At 32.4% G+C, this 19,949-nt stretch overlaps 2 protein-coding genes across 4 annotated transcripts in view; both read left to right on the top strand.

The window, feature by feature from the left end:
- The window catches only part of LOC139502690 (C-type lectin domain family 4 member F-like), a 63,436-nt gene that overhangs the window by 30,790 nt on the left and 12,697 nt on the right, over window positions 1–19,949 (top strand). For all 3 annotated transcript variants that reach the window (XM_071292229.1, XM_071292228.1, XM_071292227.1), the window contains exon 2: window positions 19,533–19,603. In XM_071292229.1, the coding sequence (XP_071148330.1) occupies window positions 19,537–19,603 (67 nt within the window). In that variant the 5' untranslated portion in view covers window positions 19,533–19,536. The remainder of the gene's footprint in view (window positions 1–19,532; window positions 19,604–19,949) is intronic.
- Window positions 30–3,917, top strand: LOC139502609 (uncharacterized). Its single transcript, XM_071292142.1, has 2 exons — window positions 30–409; window positions 3,216–3,917. The coding sequence occupies exons 1-2, from the start codon at window positions 119–121 to the stop codon at window positions 3,801–3,803; spliced, it is 879 nt and encodes a 292-aa protein (XP_071148243.1). The 5' UTR covers window positions 30–118; the 3' UTR covers window positions 3,804–3,917.

The raw sequence follows: 19,949 nt of genomic DNA, 5'->3' as shown, positions 1-19,949 counted from the left end.
TCGATCTCTCCTACTATTCCAAGTTTACCCTTTCGGTACCTCGAATGTATAAGATAGCGCGGCCACTCTTGGTCTCATCGTCACTCAATTGGAGGTCATACTAGTGTGCAGTCGTATAATGGATCTCCTTAAGATAATCAAAAGATACAGATCAGACATTGATCCAAAGCTTCAGCAATTCGATGGGAAGTGTTTAAGTACTTTTAGCAGGGAAGATCTATTACAAGTAGCCACCAAACTTAAGATACAATTAAATGACATTTTAGTGCTCCTAGACGTGGATGACACGAGAGAGAACTTATGCAAAGTTGTTAGTTTTGCATTAGAGCAAGAATACGCATTGAAAGAGGATAAGGTTGAAGAACCTCCAAAGAAGAAAAATAAAACTACAGAAAACAAGTCGTCAGGGGTAAGTTTTCTAAGTTTATTTGTCACAAAGAGTATGAATGATATAACAAAGGGTTATGAGAAAAGTTGAGAAAACGATGAGTGTAATAGATAATTATACAGAAATGAACACGTCATAAAGGTCATCGTATGACAGTATATACGTTTATGAATAAATACTAAGTTCAAAATGCAAATTAGTACGCACGTGTTAATGAAACTTTATTGTTATATATTTAGTTAGATATTTTATTTCATATTGAACGGGCACAGATATCTTAAAGTTAAGAATATTGGTTTAGAAAAGTGACAACGGAAGAATGCAAGTAAACAAACATGTTTTGTCGGGTGTTCTACTTGAACGTGAGACAAAGAATGTCTAATGATATTATCATGTGTATATAAATGTTGAAACTCAATTATTTGAATATTGTTCGGGCAAGATGCTCGAACGTGAATAGGGGTACATAGAAAGAAAAAAAAATAATAATAATGTTGCGGCGAGTATTACGCTCGGTCGTGAGAAAAAGTAAAATAAAAATTGTTCAAGTTGTTTTGAACGTGTAAAAAAAAAAAAAAAAAAAAAAAAAATTATTGGTTAAAATATAAGAGAAAAAAGAAAAAAAAAAAAAAAAAAAGAATAGTTTTGGATATTTTAATTTTGATGTATCAAATTATTATTGTTCGGGTTTTATGCTCGAACGTGAATAGAGAGAGAACAAAAATAGTATTTCATTTAAAATGTGTTTGGGCATGATGCTCGGATGTGAATAAAATAAAGTAAAGAAGAGAAGGATGAAGATGATGTTAGCTATTTGTTCAAGATTGTTTCTTGAACGTGTACGCATTAAGCGGTTAGAATTAACATGATGGGGTTATGTGATAAAAGGAAAAAAGAGAAAAATGCTTAGGAGAAAAACGTTTTTTATGGGGGGTTGCGGTTTTGTGTTTGAACGTGACAAGGAAGAATTTACTTGTTGGTATTATTATGTATATTAAAGTATGTCTAAAAAGAAATTACAAAGCATATTTGTTTTAGCATCGTGCTCGAACGTGAACAAAGAATATGATTTTTACTATTTATGAGGTCATTGAAGACATATAGATACGATTATCAATATTAGTGGCTAAATGGAGTTTGCATACTAATATCGGAAAAAGTTAGAAATTTATAATTTTTAAAAATAACTTACTGCACATAAACATAAAAGAGGGATACTTAAAAGAAGCTTGAACTTCTTTTGAAAGGTGGTATTTTAAAAGATGTATTCTTGAGCTCGAAGCAAGTAGGTTAAGCATTTGTTAAGTACAATTTTGAGTTAAAATGTTAAATAACCAGAAGAGTTGTTTTACGTGTTATAGTGTGGTATTTAAGAGAAAATGAGAAGGAAAGAACACCTACGAGGGTTTTTAAAATCAAACTCTACAAATTAGAATCGGCGTCAAATTGATTAATTGGCTGTTTAATATAAAGCATGCACATAAATGACACATTATAATTGTTCCTTTACTTACATTAAATATGACCTTGTACACGGTTTTGTAATAAGTTTAAAGGGGACCGTTACTATTTGGGTATAGCGATATATCAAGGTCGAAGGGCGTTAAAAAAAAAAAAATTAAAAAAAATATATTAATAATTTAAGAGTGCATAAATTTAAGAAATATAAATTTATAACAGTCGATAGAAAAGCATATTTAATTTATTCAAATATATTTTACATATAATTTAATATTTGATCTTAAAAGAAAGAGAGAAAAAATGTAACATTATTCGGCGGAATCGCACATGTTATTTATTGATACACAAGATTTGCTAATTGACCATGTTGTTTATTAAAGAGAGAACATAATTTATTGTGTACAAAGTAAACTTTTATGGGTTAGACATTAATTGGATGTTGTTTGATGATTAGTTTTGAATCAACAATCTGAACAGAATAGAAGTCCACATCAGCGGGGTGTATTTTTATAACAGGCGGTCAAACATAGACACTTGACAGCTAGGCGTCTTCAAAGATATTAATATTTATTTAAGAACAGATTTCAGCAACATGAGTGTGATAAAACTAATAAGATGAAGCCTTTGGCATGGGTTACATCAGAGGTTAATTTGCTTGGGAAGGTGGCTTCTGTGAATTTGTTCCACGTGAAGTTTGACAAGAATAGTACTTACGTTTAATTATTAAACACGAAAAAGAAATTAAAAAAAATAAATAAAATAAAACAAATATGTATAAAATATAAACAGATATCTTGCATATTTATATATATAAATAATAATAATTTTACATGATAGTACATACACTAATGTACGTATACATGTTTCATTAACTTAATGCATTGCCTTAATACTAATTAACAGGCATGTACAGTTTTCAAGTTTAGATAAATTGATGTCATTAAACGATTAATGTAAAAGATTTTATTCAAATGTGGTATTTGGTTTTTTTTTTTTTTTCAAAGACAAGTAATAATGAATGGTCGTGAACGTATTGTATTATAATCGTCATGTTTATATTAATTTTGGTTTATGAGAAAAAGAGATGTATGAAGAAAACGGATCTAATTAAGATATTTGCAAAACTATTTTTCATATAAATGTATGTGATTTATACGTGTAAATTAGTGTATAAATAGAGCATGTGTAGAAGAAGTAGTAGGGAGAAATCCGTTAGGTGTTGTAGCCAGAATGTATGAAATATTCAATACAATATTTAAGGACAATATTTGCTATGACTTACATGTGATTTGGAGTGTGTTTTATAAGACAATAATCTAGATAAATGCTTGAAATTAAGATATAGTATTTTGCTTCAATTGTATAGATGAAGACATTAGAAGAGAAAATAGCAGAGCTTGAGAAAAAGTTAGAGAAGAAACAAGCTGAGGACGAGTTATCGGAATTTGAGAGGGCTAAGAGAGACGTTAAAGATGAGGCTGCAAAAGGAAAGGTGGATATTGATGTTTTACATGAAAGATTGATATTACTAGACAATTTGGCGAGAAAGCAAAATCATGACTTAAAGGACAAAATAAATTTAATACTAAGTAGATTTCATATACACAAAAGTAGACCAAATTTTGCTGCAGCATTAGTACTGAAACTTGTCTGCAACAAAGAGGAGGAAGCGATACTTGACAAAGAACAGAAGTTACTTAAGACATTTGGTTTCGCTGATGATGACAATTATAATATGCAATCTCATAATTTGTACATGCATGGGCAAGGTTTTATGGGAAATTCTTTTGGTCAAGCACAAGGTCATTCTTACGGAATGTCTCCTCGCTTTACAGGTCCACCCCGTCGCGGTAGGGGGCGTGGTAATAGTCACAATCTATGTTTTAAATGTAACAAGCCGGGTCATTATGTTAGGGATTGTCCAGCTAACCAAAATTCTTCAAGTTCAAATTAAATTATTTACATAATTTTAAAACAAGTAAAATACATCTTCCATTCCGTTAGTTAAATTTATACTTATTTCATTTCAGGATGCATTTCGGTTAAAACCATGGGAATTAAAAATAAATTTGGGAACAGATCCTACTTCAGTAACAGTTAGACGCCCGACGTTTGTTAATTTTGAAAACAAAATTGTTGATAATAGTAGGGAGGTAGTTTCAGCAGAGGAGGTTTATTCAAAAGCCATGGATGATGTATCTCCAGATATACAAAATTTGAATTTTTTGAATCCAAAAAATTTTGTTGCTGGACAAATTCATACAAGGTTAAAGCAATGGGAGAAAATATTAGCTTGTTCGTATTCTTCAGATGAAATTTTAGATTGACTAGTTCATGGTGTAAATATTAATAATTACATGGTACATTTTAAAGGAGATTTCTGGGGACACCAGTATGATGATAAGTTCCCACCTAGCAGAACATTCAATAATTCAAATAAATGCAAAAAGTTTTCTACGTTCATAACAGAAACCGTTGTGGATAGACTTAGAAATGGTTCAATTGAATGCTTAGGAAAAGTAGGTTTAGCTAAACCACCCCACATTGTAGCACCTTTAACCGTCGAGCCAACAAAACCTAGATTATGCATTAATCTAATGTATTTGAACAATTGGATCAAAGATATATCGTTTAGTTTAGACACTCTCAAAAATGTACCTCGAGCCGTAAGAGAAAATGCATATTTTACCTCAATAGATGATAAATCAGGTTTTGATAATGTTATGTTATCCGAGGATTCCCGTGGACTAGTGGGGTTTCAGTGGGGTGGATTTTATTTCATTTTCAAAACATTACCGTTTGGTTTTAAACTTTCTAGCTACATTTATCACACATTAAATCTGCAAGCAACATCATATATTAGGAGAAAGTTTTTGATTCCTGTACATTTGTATATAGATGATCGTCTTGTCGAGGAAGTAAGAAAACCTGGTTTAAAAGCAGGTGTCAGTTCAGCTTTATTGGCAAATTACATTGTTTGTGAAGTTATAACTAGATTAGGGTATTGCATTAATTTAGACAAGACCGTGTTTATCCCGTCCCAATCAGTTGTATTTTTGGGATTTGTTGTTGATTCCGTAGCTAGATGTTTCAGAATAACTGAGTCCAAAAAACAAAAATTTATCAATTTACGCGAGGATTGTTTAAGGAAAAGTGCTATTACGGTGCTAGATTTACAAAAAATAGTGGGTCGTTGTATTTCTTTTATGTTAGCTGTTCCGGCAGCAAAACTTTACACTCGGGAGATGAATAATGCAATTTCATTAGGAATCCGCAATCAAACAAGCATCCCAATGACAAAAGATTTAAAGGACGAACTTAATAATTGGCGGTTTTTGGATTCATGGACAGGAAAGTTGGAATGGAAAAAAGAAAGACATTTAGTTGTAAACATTTATACAGATGCTTCTATGTTCAAATGGGGTGGATATTTTAAAATAAATGATACAGAGCACAAAGTGGGCGATTCGTGGGCACATGAAATGTTATCGCTTCCTATTATGGTACTAGAGGCTAAAGCTTTGTTATATGTTTTAAGATCTATACGGGAAGACATAAAGGGTAGTCGGGTGGACGCAAACGTAGACAATCAGGCCTTGATAGGTGCTTGGAATAACGAAGGCTCCAAATCTATGATGCTCAATTCCACTCTTAAAGAAATTTTTCAATTGACTTTGGATTTAGACGTAATGTTAAATTTACATTTTGTACCATCTAAATTGAATTTAGCAGATGAGCCATCGAGAAAACTTAGTAAATCGGATGCGAAATTAAATAGCGATATATGGAGTACAATACAAGAGTATTTTGGTGACAATACAGGACACACGATCGACTTGATGGCTTTAGATTCTAATAGCATGATAGACAGAAATGGTAGAATTCTAAAACATTTCACTCCAACTGTTTCTCCGTTGTCGTCAGGTGTAAATTTATTTGCCCAAGCCGTGGATAAAAGTGAAAACTGTTACGTATTTCCTCCTTTTGCATTATTATTACCGGTGTTGTCTTTCATCAGGGAGAATGTGTTAAATTGTACCGTGATATTACGTGCGGATGGAGTAATAGCCACATGGGTCCCAACATTTTATGAATTGATACACGATGCTTTTATTGTTGGTAACAAGGGACAAAAGGGTGTTTTGAAATATCCTACAAAGAAAGGTTATGATCCAGATGGTATAGGGTTATCTGGAAATCTGTGGGCAGTTCGCATAAGTTCAAAGCAATCTCTGTGTTTTAATTATGGAAAATTATTATTTCTTAATGAACCACTTATTTCTTCTAAATTTCACTTGTTATGTATTGGTGATTCAATGATAAGATTTTTACAGTGGCGAAAAGATTTTAAAAACCCAATGGTAAATGTGTTTTCACAAGGAGGTGCTCTTGTGTGTGAAATAACACCCCAAATTGAGAGACTAACTAGAATGCATCCGCCTAGACTTTTGTTTATTCATGTAGGTGTCAATAATGTAAGTAAATCCTTTCTGTTTGAAAGCGAGTTCAGCCAGTTATTAATTACAACTGAACAATTAGAACATTTAGCACATATACTTCAGTGCACACGTACGAATGATAGGCATGTATCTATTGTATTATCATCAATAATCAGGTGTAAAGATGAAGCTATAAACGCAAGATCGGCTATCATTAATGAAAAGATAGAAAGTTTATGCAAGCGTTATTGTTGGATGTTCATGGACAATTCAAACATTAATTGTAGACATTTGAGAGATTGTGTGCACTTGAATGAAGAAGGTCAATTAATTTTTCTTAAAAATTTGTATGGTGTACTAAAAAATGTTTGGTGATTTTTCTTGTGTAAATATGTGTGTATATATATATATGTATGCGTTATAAAAATTTGAGTCAACACTTAATAATGTATTTTGGTTTTTATTATCAGATTTTATATATTTTGTTTTAGGAGTATCTCATGAAAAAAATTTGGTGCCCCTACATAACGTGTTCAAGATGTGCAGTAACAAATGACATAGACTTTAAGTATTGTAAAGCGTGTGGTAGTGCTAGGGAAAATAAAGCTACTAATTACCAGGACGAGATAAAAAAGGAGGAAGTTTTAAATAAAATAAACAATAGAATAAGTCAGCTAGATGCTCTGCTAGACGCGGCTAGTTATTCTAAACAGAAATGTAGTTTAAAAAAAGAGATTGAAAATTTTTTCATCTTTTTAGATTCGCGGAAAAATCTTACTAATGCAAGTCCAGAGGACATCAGGAAATTTCTCATTTTCAAAGAAAAGGGTGGGAAAACACAGTTACACGATATTAGCTGCCCTTTACGCACGAAACACGGCCTTCAAACTTGCCAATGCCCAAGGACTTTGGCATCAAAGTCTGTTGATTCTTTACTGGGAAAAATCAGAGCATTGTTTAGAGACGAGGGTAGATCAGGAGAGTGGAATCCAATGCTTCTTACGGGTAACCCTGCTGCCTCACATTTGTTAAAAAAACATCTACAGGTCATTAATCAGGAGCAGGCTAACGCTAACATTTCTGTAAAACAAGCTCCTCCATTAATGTTTAGTAAGTTGGGAAAGCTATGCAGACATTTATCATATAGAGCTTCAGTTGAGAAAGATCCTATTTCGAACTTTCTTTATGCAAGAGACCTGGCTTATTTTTCAATTTTATGTCATTCTGGTAGCAGAGGGGGTGACCTTGGTTTATTGACGGCAGACAGATGTTTTCAAATACCCGACTCAGAGGGCATTTTTGTGTCTCAAACGGCCGGAAAAGTCGCTAATTTGGATAATCCGAGAAATTTCATAGTTCTTCCTTCAAAGGATTCTGATATTTGTCCGGTTAAAAACTTAACAAAATACATCAACAACGCTAAGGAGTTAAGCATTACTCTTGCTGAAGGGTATGTTTTCCGTATACGAGATAAAGTGTCACAAAAAATCATTAACGAACCAGTTACTTCATCTTGCATGACAGAGAGACTCAAATTACATTTAAATGTGTTGAAATTATACGAAGGGGAAACTTCCCATAGCAGTAGGAGAGGATGTGCAATTACATTGCGTATGCTAGGTGTTAATGATGAAGGGATAAATCAACACGTAGGGTGGGGCACAAAAAACATGGTTGATCATTATGCCAATGTAGGGAAACTGATAAGTCCTAAAGGACCGGCCTCAATTTTGTCGCAGGCTGCGGAAAATTTAGGGAAAGGAAGTTCTTCTTTTGATAAAGTTTCAAATCAATATACTGGTTTGAGTAAATTGAAAAGTTTCAGTTTCAATTAGTTATGATTGTGTTGAACAAAAGAAGGGTAATAAAGTCTTCTTCTAACATGGGAAAGTTTCTTTTTTATAAGTATTGGATATGTTTTATGGTAATAGTTGTTTCAATAAAGAGGTTGGAACATTGCATAAGGTTTTGTATTTAGCCAGTCAGTCATGTCAAATCATTTCAATGAGACCCCTTTATACATCGTTGGTTTGTTGAATCCAATATCTTATATATGAGAGGAACCGTTGTGAACTTGTAATATTCCACTATTCCAAGTTTACCCTTTCGGTACCTCGAATGTATAAGATAGCGCGGCCACTCTTGGTCTCATCGTCACTCAATTGGAGGTCATAGTTAGGGCATGATCGCTATGTGGATCGAACGCATAAGCGTTGCTGATTGAGAGGTCATTGTGTTTAAAAAAAACAAAGTAAAAAAAAAAAAAAAAAAAAAAAAAAAACAATCCGCATAATACATATTAAAAAAAGCGAAAACAGAAAAACAGGGAAAAAAAAAAAAAAAAAAAAAAGCTCGGCCTGTCACAATGGTTTTACTATAAATATTTTTTTTTTTCGGTTTTAGAGGTGTTCGAATATTATGGGTTTTGAATATGATATATTCGGTAGGTTCAAAAATAGATATTATTTCGTTTACTCATTTGGTGTGGTAGGAGCCGAAGTACAAATGTAGTAACGATTACTGGAGATTGTGAAATAGATGGTGAAATGGCCACAAATAAACAGATCACGCAACTTTGGGACTTGCACTTATTTGAACCTTTAGATAGGCTGTGCTTGGTATATAGCATGAAGCGTTTGGTATTTTATTTTCGGAACTAAAAATGCGCATGAAATATCTAAACAGCTTCAAACTGAACATGAGATTTAGCGATCGTTTAACACAAATACGAATCTATTAGAATGTTATATGGTCAAATGGTTATTTGAAGAAGCCAGATGGTTAATATCTGAGAACCAAGTAATAGTTCGTATTAATTAGTTCACTTGATTCCTTTCATCCCTTTTCAAACCTCTTATGGTTTGTTGAATCCAATATCTTATATATGAGAGGAACCGTTGTGAACTTGTAATATTCCACTAATGTAGTAAGCGGAATATAACGACTGAATTATTCGGGTTACTTACCAGTATCATTTTATGAATCACTTGCAAAAAAGTGTGTAGTATTATTACCAAGAAAAATATCCTGAACAAACTGAACATAATACATCAATAGTATTCTAACACGTGATACAAAGTTTCAAGAAATTTAATCAAGTAATATGGTAGGATGTTACAGCACACACAACTATAGAAATATTGAAAAAAAACCTTCAAAGTCCAAAGAGGCTTCACATTTGTGTAAACTGGAATTTCTCACAATATGCACATGTGATGCAACACTTTTCAAAGTTTCATTTTAAGAGAATCCATATTCGTTCAAGTAGTATCATCAGAAAAAAAAATTCAACAACGTAACAAACATGAATTAGATTTAATTTAATTATGCCTCGTTCACACGGACATTTAGTTCGAATAAAAAAGAAGCGTGTATGTACGCGATTAGCGAATTCGATTCGCATTCAAAGAGACAACAACCCGACCAAATAAAAAAACAGCAAACAGCAAAAGGTCACCAACAGGTCTTCAATGTAGCGAGAAATTCCCGCACCGGAGGCGTCCTTCAGCTGGCTCCTAAACAAATATATACTAGTTCAGTGATAATGAACGCCATACTAATTTCCAAATTGTACACAAGAAACTAAAATAAAATAATACAAGACTAAGAAAGGCCAGAGGCTCCTGACTTGGGACAGGCGCAAAAATGCGGCGGGGTTAAACATGTTTGTGAGATCTCAACCCTCCCCCTATACCTCTAAATGTCCATTTTTGATAAGCATGCTCTCGTGTTGTGATCACTTTTTGCACCTATTCCTCGAAAGCCAACATTATTTATAGGTAAATTGTCGGTAGATCAAAGGATGTTGGCATTCAAGGAATAAACCTATACGCTGACTTATAAAAGTGTTTTAAAATTAGTCTTTCATGCTGTCTAGTCTGAGCAATGTTTGTAGGACGTTATAAATAAAAAAGGAAAACCGTCAAAACATTATGTGAACGGAAAATACATGGGCGTTGAAAATCTAGAATATGTGTGAATAATGAATATTTATATTATTTAGACTTTAATATTGTTGTTTTTTGAATATTGTATCTACAAGTTCATGACGATTTAGAGCTTGGCATTTCGTGTAGACACATGTTTCTTGTTGAATACTAAACATGCGGTCTTGATTTATCTATAGTGTTTTTGTCGTTTGGTTGCCGTCAAATTGAATTATATCCCATATCTCTAATATTATGAGCTTTAACATCAGCTTATAAGAATTCATTATTGAAAGGTTTATTTGTAAATTTATATGAATATGCCGTAATATATTTATCGGTGTGAGCTGTACCACATCATGACTTATATATGAACTTTATTAATTTCGATCTAAAAAAAGTTCCTAGAAATAGATATTTTAAAAAGTCTTAATAAATTCCAATGATCACAAATCTAATCTAAATCCATTTTTTCCTGATTCTAACATACGTTGTTCCTTTTTTTTGGTTTAATTTTGTAGTAATTTGCTAGTCAGTCAGATTCGGATTCCGGGTGACATTGCGTACGCTTTGTCCTTTGATTTGAAAATACATAATTTTAGCATTATTATTTTTTTTATCTTTGCTACGCTCGATGGTTTTGCTTCCGCTGTATCAAAGCTAGTGAATTAGTCAAAATGTCCGTACAATGTATAGTAATATTTCTTTTCATGACTTGTTTATTCTTCAATATAAGCGTTGGCTATTTTTATCTGACAATATCAAATTTGTCTAGAAAGTTCGCTGTAGTGTTCCATAAATGTCTTAGGGCTTAGTGCACCAAAGCGGCCTGGGTGGGTTTTAGACGTACCGGCAAGTCCCTGGACCACAATTGCACAACCGTCCTTTTGATGATCAATTTGTTAAATTGCTGGGACTATCATACTAATAACATAGTAGTCCCCGTTAATTTCAGAGCTCTACCGTTAAATAGTAATTATTATTAATGTTATTATTTTATTTTTACGCTGTCTTAATTTGTAAATAATTATTAAGTATAATATGTATAGTATAGCGTCGTGTAAGTCATTTTTGGGCTAGACATTGTTTGCTTTATAGTGTATTGAATAATTTTTATTGCAATCAATTTATAATTCATTACAATGACAAAGTGGACCGTATGTCATCGCACACAAGACAGCTGATTGGATAAATATGATAGGCTGTTACGCCTACATTGATACTGATGTCCAATCGAATACCAGCAGACACCTGTCAGTAAAAACAAATTTCAAGCGTGGATAAATTAGAGATTTATTTGTGTATTCGATATTTGAAAAGTAAGTTAAACTATTCGTTTAATCTTTTTTAGGTGAATTTCAAAAACTGTTTTTTTCACTTTCTTATAGGAAGGTATTCAAATATGAGCGTACCACATGTAACGGAATTTTACAAGCATTTTATATAGCGAATTGTGTTTTCCGGAACCAGAGACACTGCCGGAACGTACTATTTTCAATATTTCACAAACCTCTGAAAAAATTAGATCATACAGGTTTCATCTACCATGTGCATAAAAAGCACTATCAAATTTTATTTGTAAATTGTAAAAGATTAAGAATATTTTTGTATATGTACTAAATAATCTGAAATAAAACAAAACATATTTCTCTCGGCCTGAATTCAATCGTAATCTGAAATAAAACAAAACATATTTCTATCGGCCTGAATTCAGTCGTAAGCAAATTTTCATACTTTTTTTTTTTATCTATTTGCAAATGACGAAGAATTCTCCTTAAACTGTGATTCATTAATATTTAATATTACTTCCATGATTAAACCGACAGACTAACTTTAAAGGACAAAATACAAGCGTGTACTACCAGCCAAGGAAATGAGTTTAATTAAAGTAACTAATCTAAGTGGTCATCGATGTGTAATATTTGACACTGGGCATTATTTGTGGACCAATGCAATAAAAATAATGTATACTATCAATCAAAATTAAATACTTTTGAATGTAACAATTTGCTACAAATTCATTTGATTCACTGAATTTTTATATTTTTTTTTATCTAAATGAAAATGTAATAAACTGCTCCCGTTTAATATAAATAAGAAGATGTGGTATGTGTGCCAATGAAACAAGTCTCCGTCAAGTCACATGGTATTATTTAATTAGAGGTCAAAAGTACGGCCTCAACACGGAGCTTTGGTCCTCATTGAACAGCAAGCTATAACGGTCCCTAAAATGACAATACAATTAAGATGGAAAACAAAAGTATAATCTATAAGTACGGTAATTTCGCTACGTTTATTCGTCAATTCCGAATTACAAGTAAGCGTCTCACTGTTTATCAAAATGAGTAGTAGCACTTGTGCCTAAAAAATCTGATTCGAAACTGAAATATAAACCATTAGATTTTATCCATCGTGTCTTAACTAACGTTGTTTGATATTTTTTCTATGATATGATTAACTCCTGTATTTATTTCGTGCTAAAATATAACGATAAAAAAGATCAATGGAGTTATCGACATCGGTCTTTATATGTATATAATGGTCAATATAAACTGTCAATTAAATTTTTAAAATATACTTATATTGTTGTTGAAATTTATTTTAAAAATAAAATGATGTTTTTTTGTAAATGTAATAATTCAACCCGGTTGAACCTTTTAAATTTTATATAAAAGATAAAACATGGAACTTCATTCATCATACGTCCATTACGTTCACGAATGGGTAACTGATATTAGAGTATAAGGCAGCATATCATTCGTTAATAAACTTCAGAAAAAAAACGCAATTTGTAATCTGTGGTTTGAATTTTCGTCAGATGTGCCACTGACATAATGGCTGTATTATGGGTGAAATATTTGCCACTAGACGTTTAGTAAAACCATTCAAATCCAAATCAAACCGCTCTATTTGATGCAAAAGAAACGTGACAGGCAGTGCTATCGAGGTATATGATCAGATTTTTTTCAGCCATCAGTGCACATGATAAATAAGTGATGCACGAAAAAAAGGAGATGTAAGATATACGCCAATGAGACAGCAACCGAACTACGGAAATAACCGAAAGCCATCTAAAGGGAGACGTGTCGACTTCAACAAAAGACAAATATTCCAACATTATGTCTTATAAGTGCTATCAATTATTTATTTCGGACAGAACTCGGACATCGTAGAGTCTATACATTTGTAACATATTGGACTTTCATGTTACGTATCGCATTGAAACATGAATGCGGACCTCGATGAGAACAAATGGATTGAAAGTTTGCAAGTTTACTATTTTATTTTCAACAGAATCACATTTTTTAAACCGTGCATCAATATTTTAATGTTTTTATTTAAATTTCTTTTAAAAATGTCACATCTATTGTTCATTCATTTGTTAACAATTGTGAAGCATGCGACTTTACTAAGAATACACACATTTAACTGAATTCGATAAAATTGGATGAAAAAAAAACCCGATAAATAAATAAAGTTTGTCTTGCTTGAGTGATTTACCTGTACAAAGCTCGGGTCTCAACGATGTTTAAAACGAATTGATGCCTGTTTGAAATAGTTTAACGGGGGCGTGGCCTAATAGTTGGACGTACATTACCAGCAACTTGATTTCAATTGATTCACCGCAAAGAAATCTATTTGACTGGCGTTAAAATGAATTGAAATGAATTGAAATGAAGTAAAAATATTTTTTAATTTTTGTCAATCTTTATCAAATAACAATTAATCTCATTTAAATAGCGTTAACACGTTTTTGTCCGTTCAAGCTAAATTCGGGTTACTAGTGCATACAAATTTGACCTTGAGGTTTTTTTCAAAGATACATGAATTGATGATGATTGGTGAAGGTCCCAGGTCTCTACGACTTACGGTTTCTGAGTTTTGGTGTTCCACCGACACCGGTTAATTTTCATAGGGGCATAACCCTACCAATGAGTCGTTGAATCTTTTCGATCTAAATGTAACAAAGAACCGGGGTCAGGTCCTGAACAAATTTCACCCTTCGCTTTTTTTCTACCTATTACGGTTACGGTGTTGGAACGATAACAAGGTTTTTTGGTTTCGGAGGGATTACTCCGAACCGACAAAATATTTCTACTAACAGGGTGAGTTCCAGATAGATATTCATGACAACAATACAAAGTGTAAACATGAAAGCGACACGTCTTACGGTTAAGGCTGCTAACTTCGTCAAAGTTTGGCGGAACAAAAAGAATAATAATCAGAAGAAATACAGTAAGGTCTTTCCTTATAGAAAAGGAAAGACCTTAATTAAAAACCAATTGTTCAGAGAATAATTGAAGGTCTTTCCATCAAAACAATGTATTTTGATATGAAAAGTTGTGAAACTAAGTTTAAAATGTCATTTTAATCGTCAAATGATAGCGCCAAGTAAGCTGATTCCAAAAATATATTGTTTCCATACATTTTTTTTAAATAAGGGAGATAATTTGTTACTTCCGGTTTGAAAAATGTTACTTCCGATTATATTTGAATATTTACTTGACACTGATTCCAAAAATATCTGGTTCTATATACTTTTATATTAATAAAGTACAAAAAATAGCTATTTCCGGTTTACAAAAGGTCACTTCCGGTTGTTTTTTACATGGTTAAATGGTTTGATACCTTTTTCTAAAAGTCGTATATCTTTATCATGTATACATATAGAATAAAAGCAAAGGTCAAAATCTAGAACGTCAAATTAAGCTATGACCTTGAGATCAATTTCAAGGTCATAAACCAAGGACCTCAAATCAAAAGACCATAGGTCTTTATTATATTTAGTTAATGAGTTATATCACCAAACGCGTATTTTTATATACAAGAGGGGAGAAAACTCCCTTTTACATTCAATGTACGCTTGCAATCAAAATTTTCATCTTACGACATGTCGCAACTAACAATTTAGTAAAAATAATTTGTTGATATCTTATACAGTCTTTGGATATAAGTGAAAATAAGCCAAATTCAAATATTAGAATATGACCTTGACCTTTGACCTTGACCTAATTTTCATTTTTTGGGACCAAGGACCTCAAATCAAAAGATCCTAGGTCTCTATCACTTATGATTTATAAGATAGAAATTCATATCACTTATATCAGATGCATAAGGGGAAATAACTCTCATATGGAGCGGTCATATCGCTTCGGTCAAAATAGGACAAATCATGCGAAGGATATAACGAGCAATTTTGTAAAATAAATTTGTCATAATCTTTTACGGTTGCGAAGGAGATGCGCTAACAAGGAAAACAGTGTTTGGGAAGATAACTCCTACAAAGAAAAGTATTCGTTTACGCAGGGTAAATTTCAAAAGCGCATAAACTGTTCGATATCATATACCAAATATCTAAGCGACATATTGCAAAACAAATGTTTAACGCAAGAACAAAATTAGGCGGAAGAAAAAAAAAAAAATAATCAGAAGAAAAACAATAGGTCTTTCCACAGAAAAGTGGAAAGACCTAATAATCAGAGAACAATTGAAGGTCTTTCCATCCTTTTTGATATGAAAAGTTGTGAAACTAAGTTTAAAATGTCATTTCAATTGTCAAATGATAGCTCCTAGTAAGCTGATTCCAAAAATATATTGTTTCCATACATTTTTTTTTAAATAAGGGAGATAATTTGTTACTTCCGGTTTGAAAAATGTTACTTCCGATTATATTTAAATATTTACTTGAAACCGATTCCAAAAATATCTGGTTCTATATACTTTTATATTAATAAAGTACAAAAAATAGCTACTTCCGGTTTACAAAAGGTCACTTCCGGTTGTTTTTTTCAAGGTTAAATGGCTTGATACCTTTTTCTAAAAGTTGTATATCTTTATCATGTAAACATATAGAATAAAAGCAAAGGTCAAAATATAGAACGTCAAATTAAGCTATGACCTTGAGATCAATTTCAAGGTCATAAACCAAGGACCTCAAATCAAAAGACCATAGGTCTTAATTATATTTAGTTAATGAGTTATATCACCAAACGCGTATTTTTTAATACAAGAGGGGAGAAAACTCCCTTTCACATTCAACGTACGCTTGCAATCAAAATTTACATCTTACGACATGTCGCAACTAACAATTTAGTAACAAATATTAAAATATGACCTTGACCTTTGACCTTGACCTAATTTTCATTTTTTGGGACCAAGGACCTCAAATCAAAAGATCCTAGGTCTCTATCACTTATGGTTTATAAGATAGAAATTCATATCACTTATATCAGATGCATAAGGGGAAATAACTCTCATATGGAGCGGTCATATCGCTTCGGTCAAAATAGGACAAATCATGCGAAGGATATAACGAGCAATTTTGTAAAATAAATTTGTCATAATCTTTTACGGTTGCGAAGGAGATGCGCTAACAAGGAAAACAGTGTTTGGGGAGATAACTCCTACAAAGAAAAGTATTTGTTTACGCAGGGTAAATTTCAAAAGCGCATAAACTGTTCGATATCATATACAAAATATCTAAGCGACATATTGCGAAACAAATGTTTATCGCAAGAACAAAATTAGGCGGAAGAAAAAAAAAAAAAAAAAATAATCAGAAGAAAAACAATAGGTCTTTCCACAGAAAAGTGGAAAGACCTAATAATCAGAAGAAAAACAATAGGTCTTTCCACAGAAAAGTGGAAAGACCTAATAATCAGAAGAAATACAGTAAGGTCTTTCCCTTTAGTAAAAGGAAAGACCTTAATAATCAGAAGAAATACAGTAAGGTCTTTCCTTATAGAAAAAGGAAAGACCTTAATAAAAGTTGAAAATATTATTGTGTTTGTGAGTGGAAAACTACTTAAAATTGTGGAAATATTCAAAAGTAGCTCTCGCGTTTTTGTTCTGCGGCTACGTTAACGGAACACCAATCAAATAATCGATCTACATGACCATGGCGTCAATATTTAATGGTATAAACTATCATGTTCTGCTTGTCGTAGACTCAAAAAGACTTCAAGTTTGAATAGATCTACGAAGACTAAAGAACGTTCATGTGTGGTTTAGCAATTGTACATGCCCACGACACCGATGTCCAGATATTTTTCGGGAGATGTTTTGAGAAGTTACGGTGCGACATATAAAAATTAAACTGTTACAGTGTATTACAGAATACAAAACTGGCTATCTTTGCTGTAAATACAAGTTAAAAACCGGACATGGTTTACATTAAAGCTAAAAAATCCCAATCCCACGGCATCAAATAATTAAAAAAAAACAGTTCAGCGAAGTCTGGAGCTGGCATGTCAGTTAACTGCTAGTAGTCTGTTGTTATTTATGTATTATTGTCATTTTGTTTATTTTCTTTGGTTACATCTTCTGACATCAGACTCGGACTTCTCTAGAACTGAATTTTAATGTGCTTATTGTTATGCGTTTACTTTTCTACATTGGCTAGAGGTATAGGGGGAGGGTTGAGATCTCACAAACATGTTTAACCCCGCCGCATTTTTGCGGCTGTCCTAAGTCAGGAGCCTCTTGCCTTTGTTAGTCTTGTATTATTTTAATTTAAGTTTCTTGTGTACAATTTGGAAATTAGTATGGCGTTCATTATCACTGAACTAGTATATATTTGTTAAGGGGTCAGTTGAAGGACGCCTCCGGGTGCGGGAATTTCTCGCTTCATGGAAGACCTGTTGGTGACCTTCTGCTGTTGTTTTTTTCTATGGTCGGGTTGTTGTCTCTTTGGCACATTCCCCATTTCCATTCTCAATTTTATATGACCTTTAACATTGGAGGGCTAAACTAGCATTGAGCCGTGTCCAGGTCCGAAATAGAATATAAAGAGATGTGGATTAAATGTACCCTGGACAAAATCGCACACAATATATAGAAAAAATACAAATTATTAATGAACAGAGCTTTTATTCCTGTTCTTCATCTTGAAAGGAGCTGGGGGGTCTTCAACGAGGAACTAGACCATTGATCCTCATTATACAAAAGTAACATAGGTTAGTGCATCGGACTATACAAACACATAGGTTCCTGGTTCGATCACCGTTTCGGGGAGAAAATTTCCAATCCACTTTCAATAAATATGTTTAAACTAACAATAGCCACACACTTGACTTCGTGGATTACATTATTTTTTTCATCATCCTACATATGTCTTTTGATATTGTTCATACATGTAAATACTAAAAGTCTTACACTGTATCTATATATTTTTGCTCCGAGACAAGAACATAATAAAATAGATAAATTAAAACCTGCGCTTTAGATTAAGAAAGTGTCTGAAAGATTTATCATTTTTTCCAGTTCTTCTGGGGTCCTTGCGCCCTTCACTCGCCAACAATACATAGTTTGCTTTATTTGTAAAAGAGGCTAGTTACTCTTCAGTATTATCCTCTTAGATTAACCTCTTCAAACTTAAAAGTAAAGATCACGCATCCTTATTGTTAAGATTGCTAAAGACTTTTGCATCCGTCGACATTATTTTCGATTAAAGTAGTATTGATCTGACAACCGCTGTGCATGTATTCTTTAACGACCTTTAAATGAATGACAAATGACAACATTGTCATGTTTTGAATGACAATTAAACAGTGTTGAAAAGATAAAATAAATACACTTCCGTTTTTCGTTTTTTGTTTTTGTGAAATCAAAAATGAAAAATGAAAATACTTTTGTTTTTCGTTTTTTGTTTTGTGAAATCAAAAACGAAAAATACAAACCCTTTCGTTTTTCGTTTTGGTTTTTAAGAAATCAAAAACGAAAAATGAAAACACTTTTGTTTTTCGTTTTGGTTTTTAAGAAATCAAAAACGAAAAATGAAAACACTTTCGTTTTTTGTTTTTTTGTTTTTGATATTTCAAAACGGAAAACGAATGGACGCAGATATACACGGACCGATCTGCCTTCTTATAACTGATAAATGAACATGAAACATGAAAATAATCGAAAGTCGTACTCGAAAAGGCTGTGAAATCTTTCGTCTCAAGACTTCAAACTTTTTATTCTAATACTTTAATTAACAAGATATTACAAATGTTTAATGTATAACGATACGTCTAACGTTAAGAGAATTAAAGGCGTAAGAAATTTGAAACTGGAAGTGAACGTTCTGTATCAGCTAATGGGTCAATATATGTTGTTTTCTGTATTGGCCCTGTTCGAAAAGCAATATTAACTTTCGATTGATATCGACAGTAGGTCATCATCAGTATTTAACAGGCTGATTTATCCGTATTAGGGCTGATCTGCTCAATATCATTTAATAGCTCATGTCAAATGAATACTAAATGTTATATTTTATGTTAAATACATATTGTAATTATAATACATTATGAAATATGAAAAATGCAAATATTCCAGGACCATGTTGAAATTTTGGCTCGTGTTTGTTATTGTGTTCAGCATATACCATGAGACGAATGCAATTGAAAGTAAGCTTTCTTTTATATAAATGGCTAAACTGTAATAGAGGATCACAACAAATAATTATAACCGAAAGATATTTGAATGTCTAATAGTGCACTGTTCATTGTGGTAAATAAATCACACGAGTACGCTACATAAGGTGTACGTACAAACATGAATGCAAAGAATTTCATTCAAAAATTTGTCAAACTAAATGTATTGCAATTAATGTTCATCTAAATGCAATGAAGTTATATTAATTTGATCAAAAAAAATATTATGTGAAATATAATGCAATTGCTTGAAATGACAATCAATTTCTTCACCACTTTGACTGCAGAAATCAATTTCAATTTCAGAATTAATTTTGGA

Source organism: Mytilus edulis, chromosome 14, assembly GCF_963676685.1.
Source record: "Mytilus edulis chromosome 14, xbMytEdul2.2, whole genome shotgun sequence".
In the NCBI taxonomy this organism is placed as follows: Eukaryota; Metazoa; Mollusca; class Bivalvia; order Mytilida; family Mytilidae; genus Mytilus; species Mytilus edulis.
This window is presented reverse-complemented; position numbering and strand designations above follow the sequence as displayed.

Excerpts from the sequence above, each read along its gene's own strand:
- LOC139502609 (XM_071292142.1), top strand. The coding sequence starts at position 119 with ATGGATCTCCTTAAGATAATCAAAAGATACAGATCAGACATTGATCCA. Across the intron at positions 410-3,215 it reads CAGAAAACAAGTCGTCAGGG|ATGAAGACATTAGAAGAGAA; the intron begins GTAAGTTTTCTA and ends TCAATTGTATAG.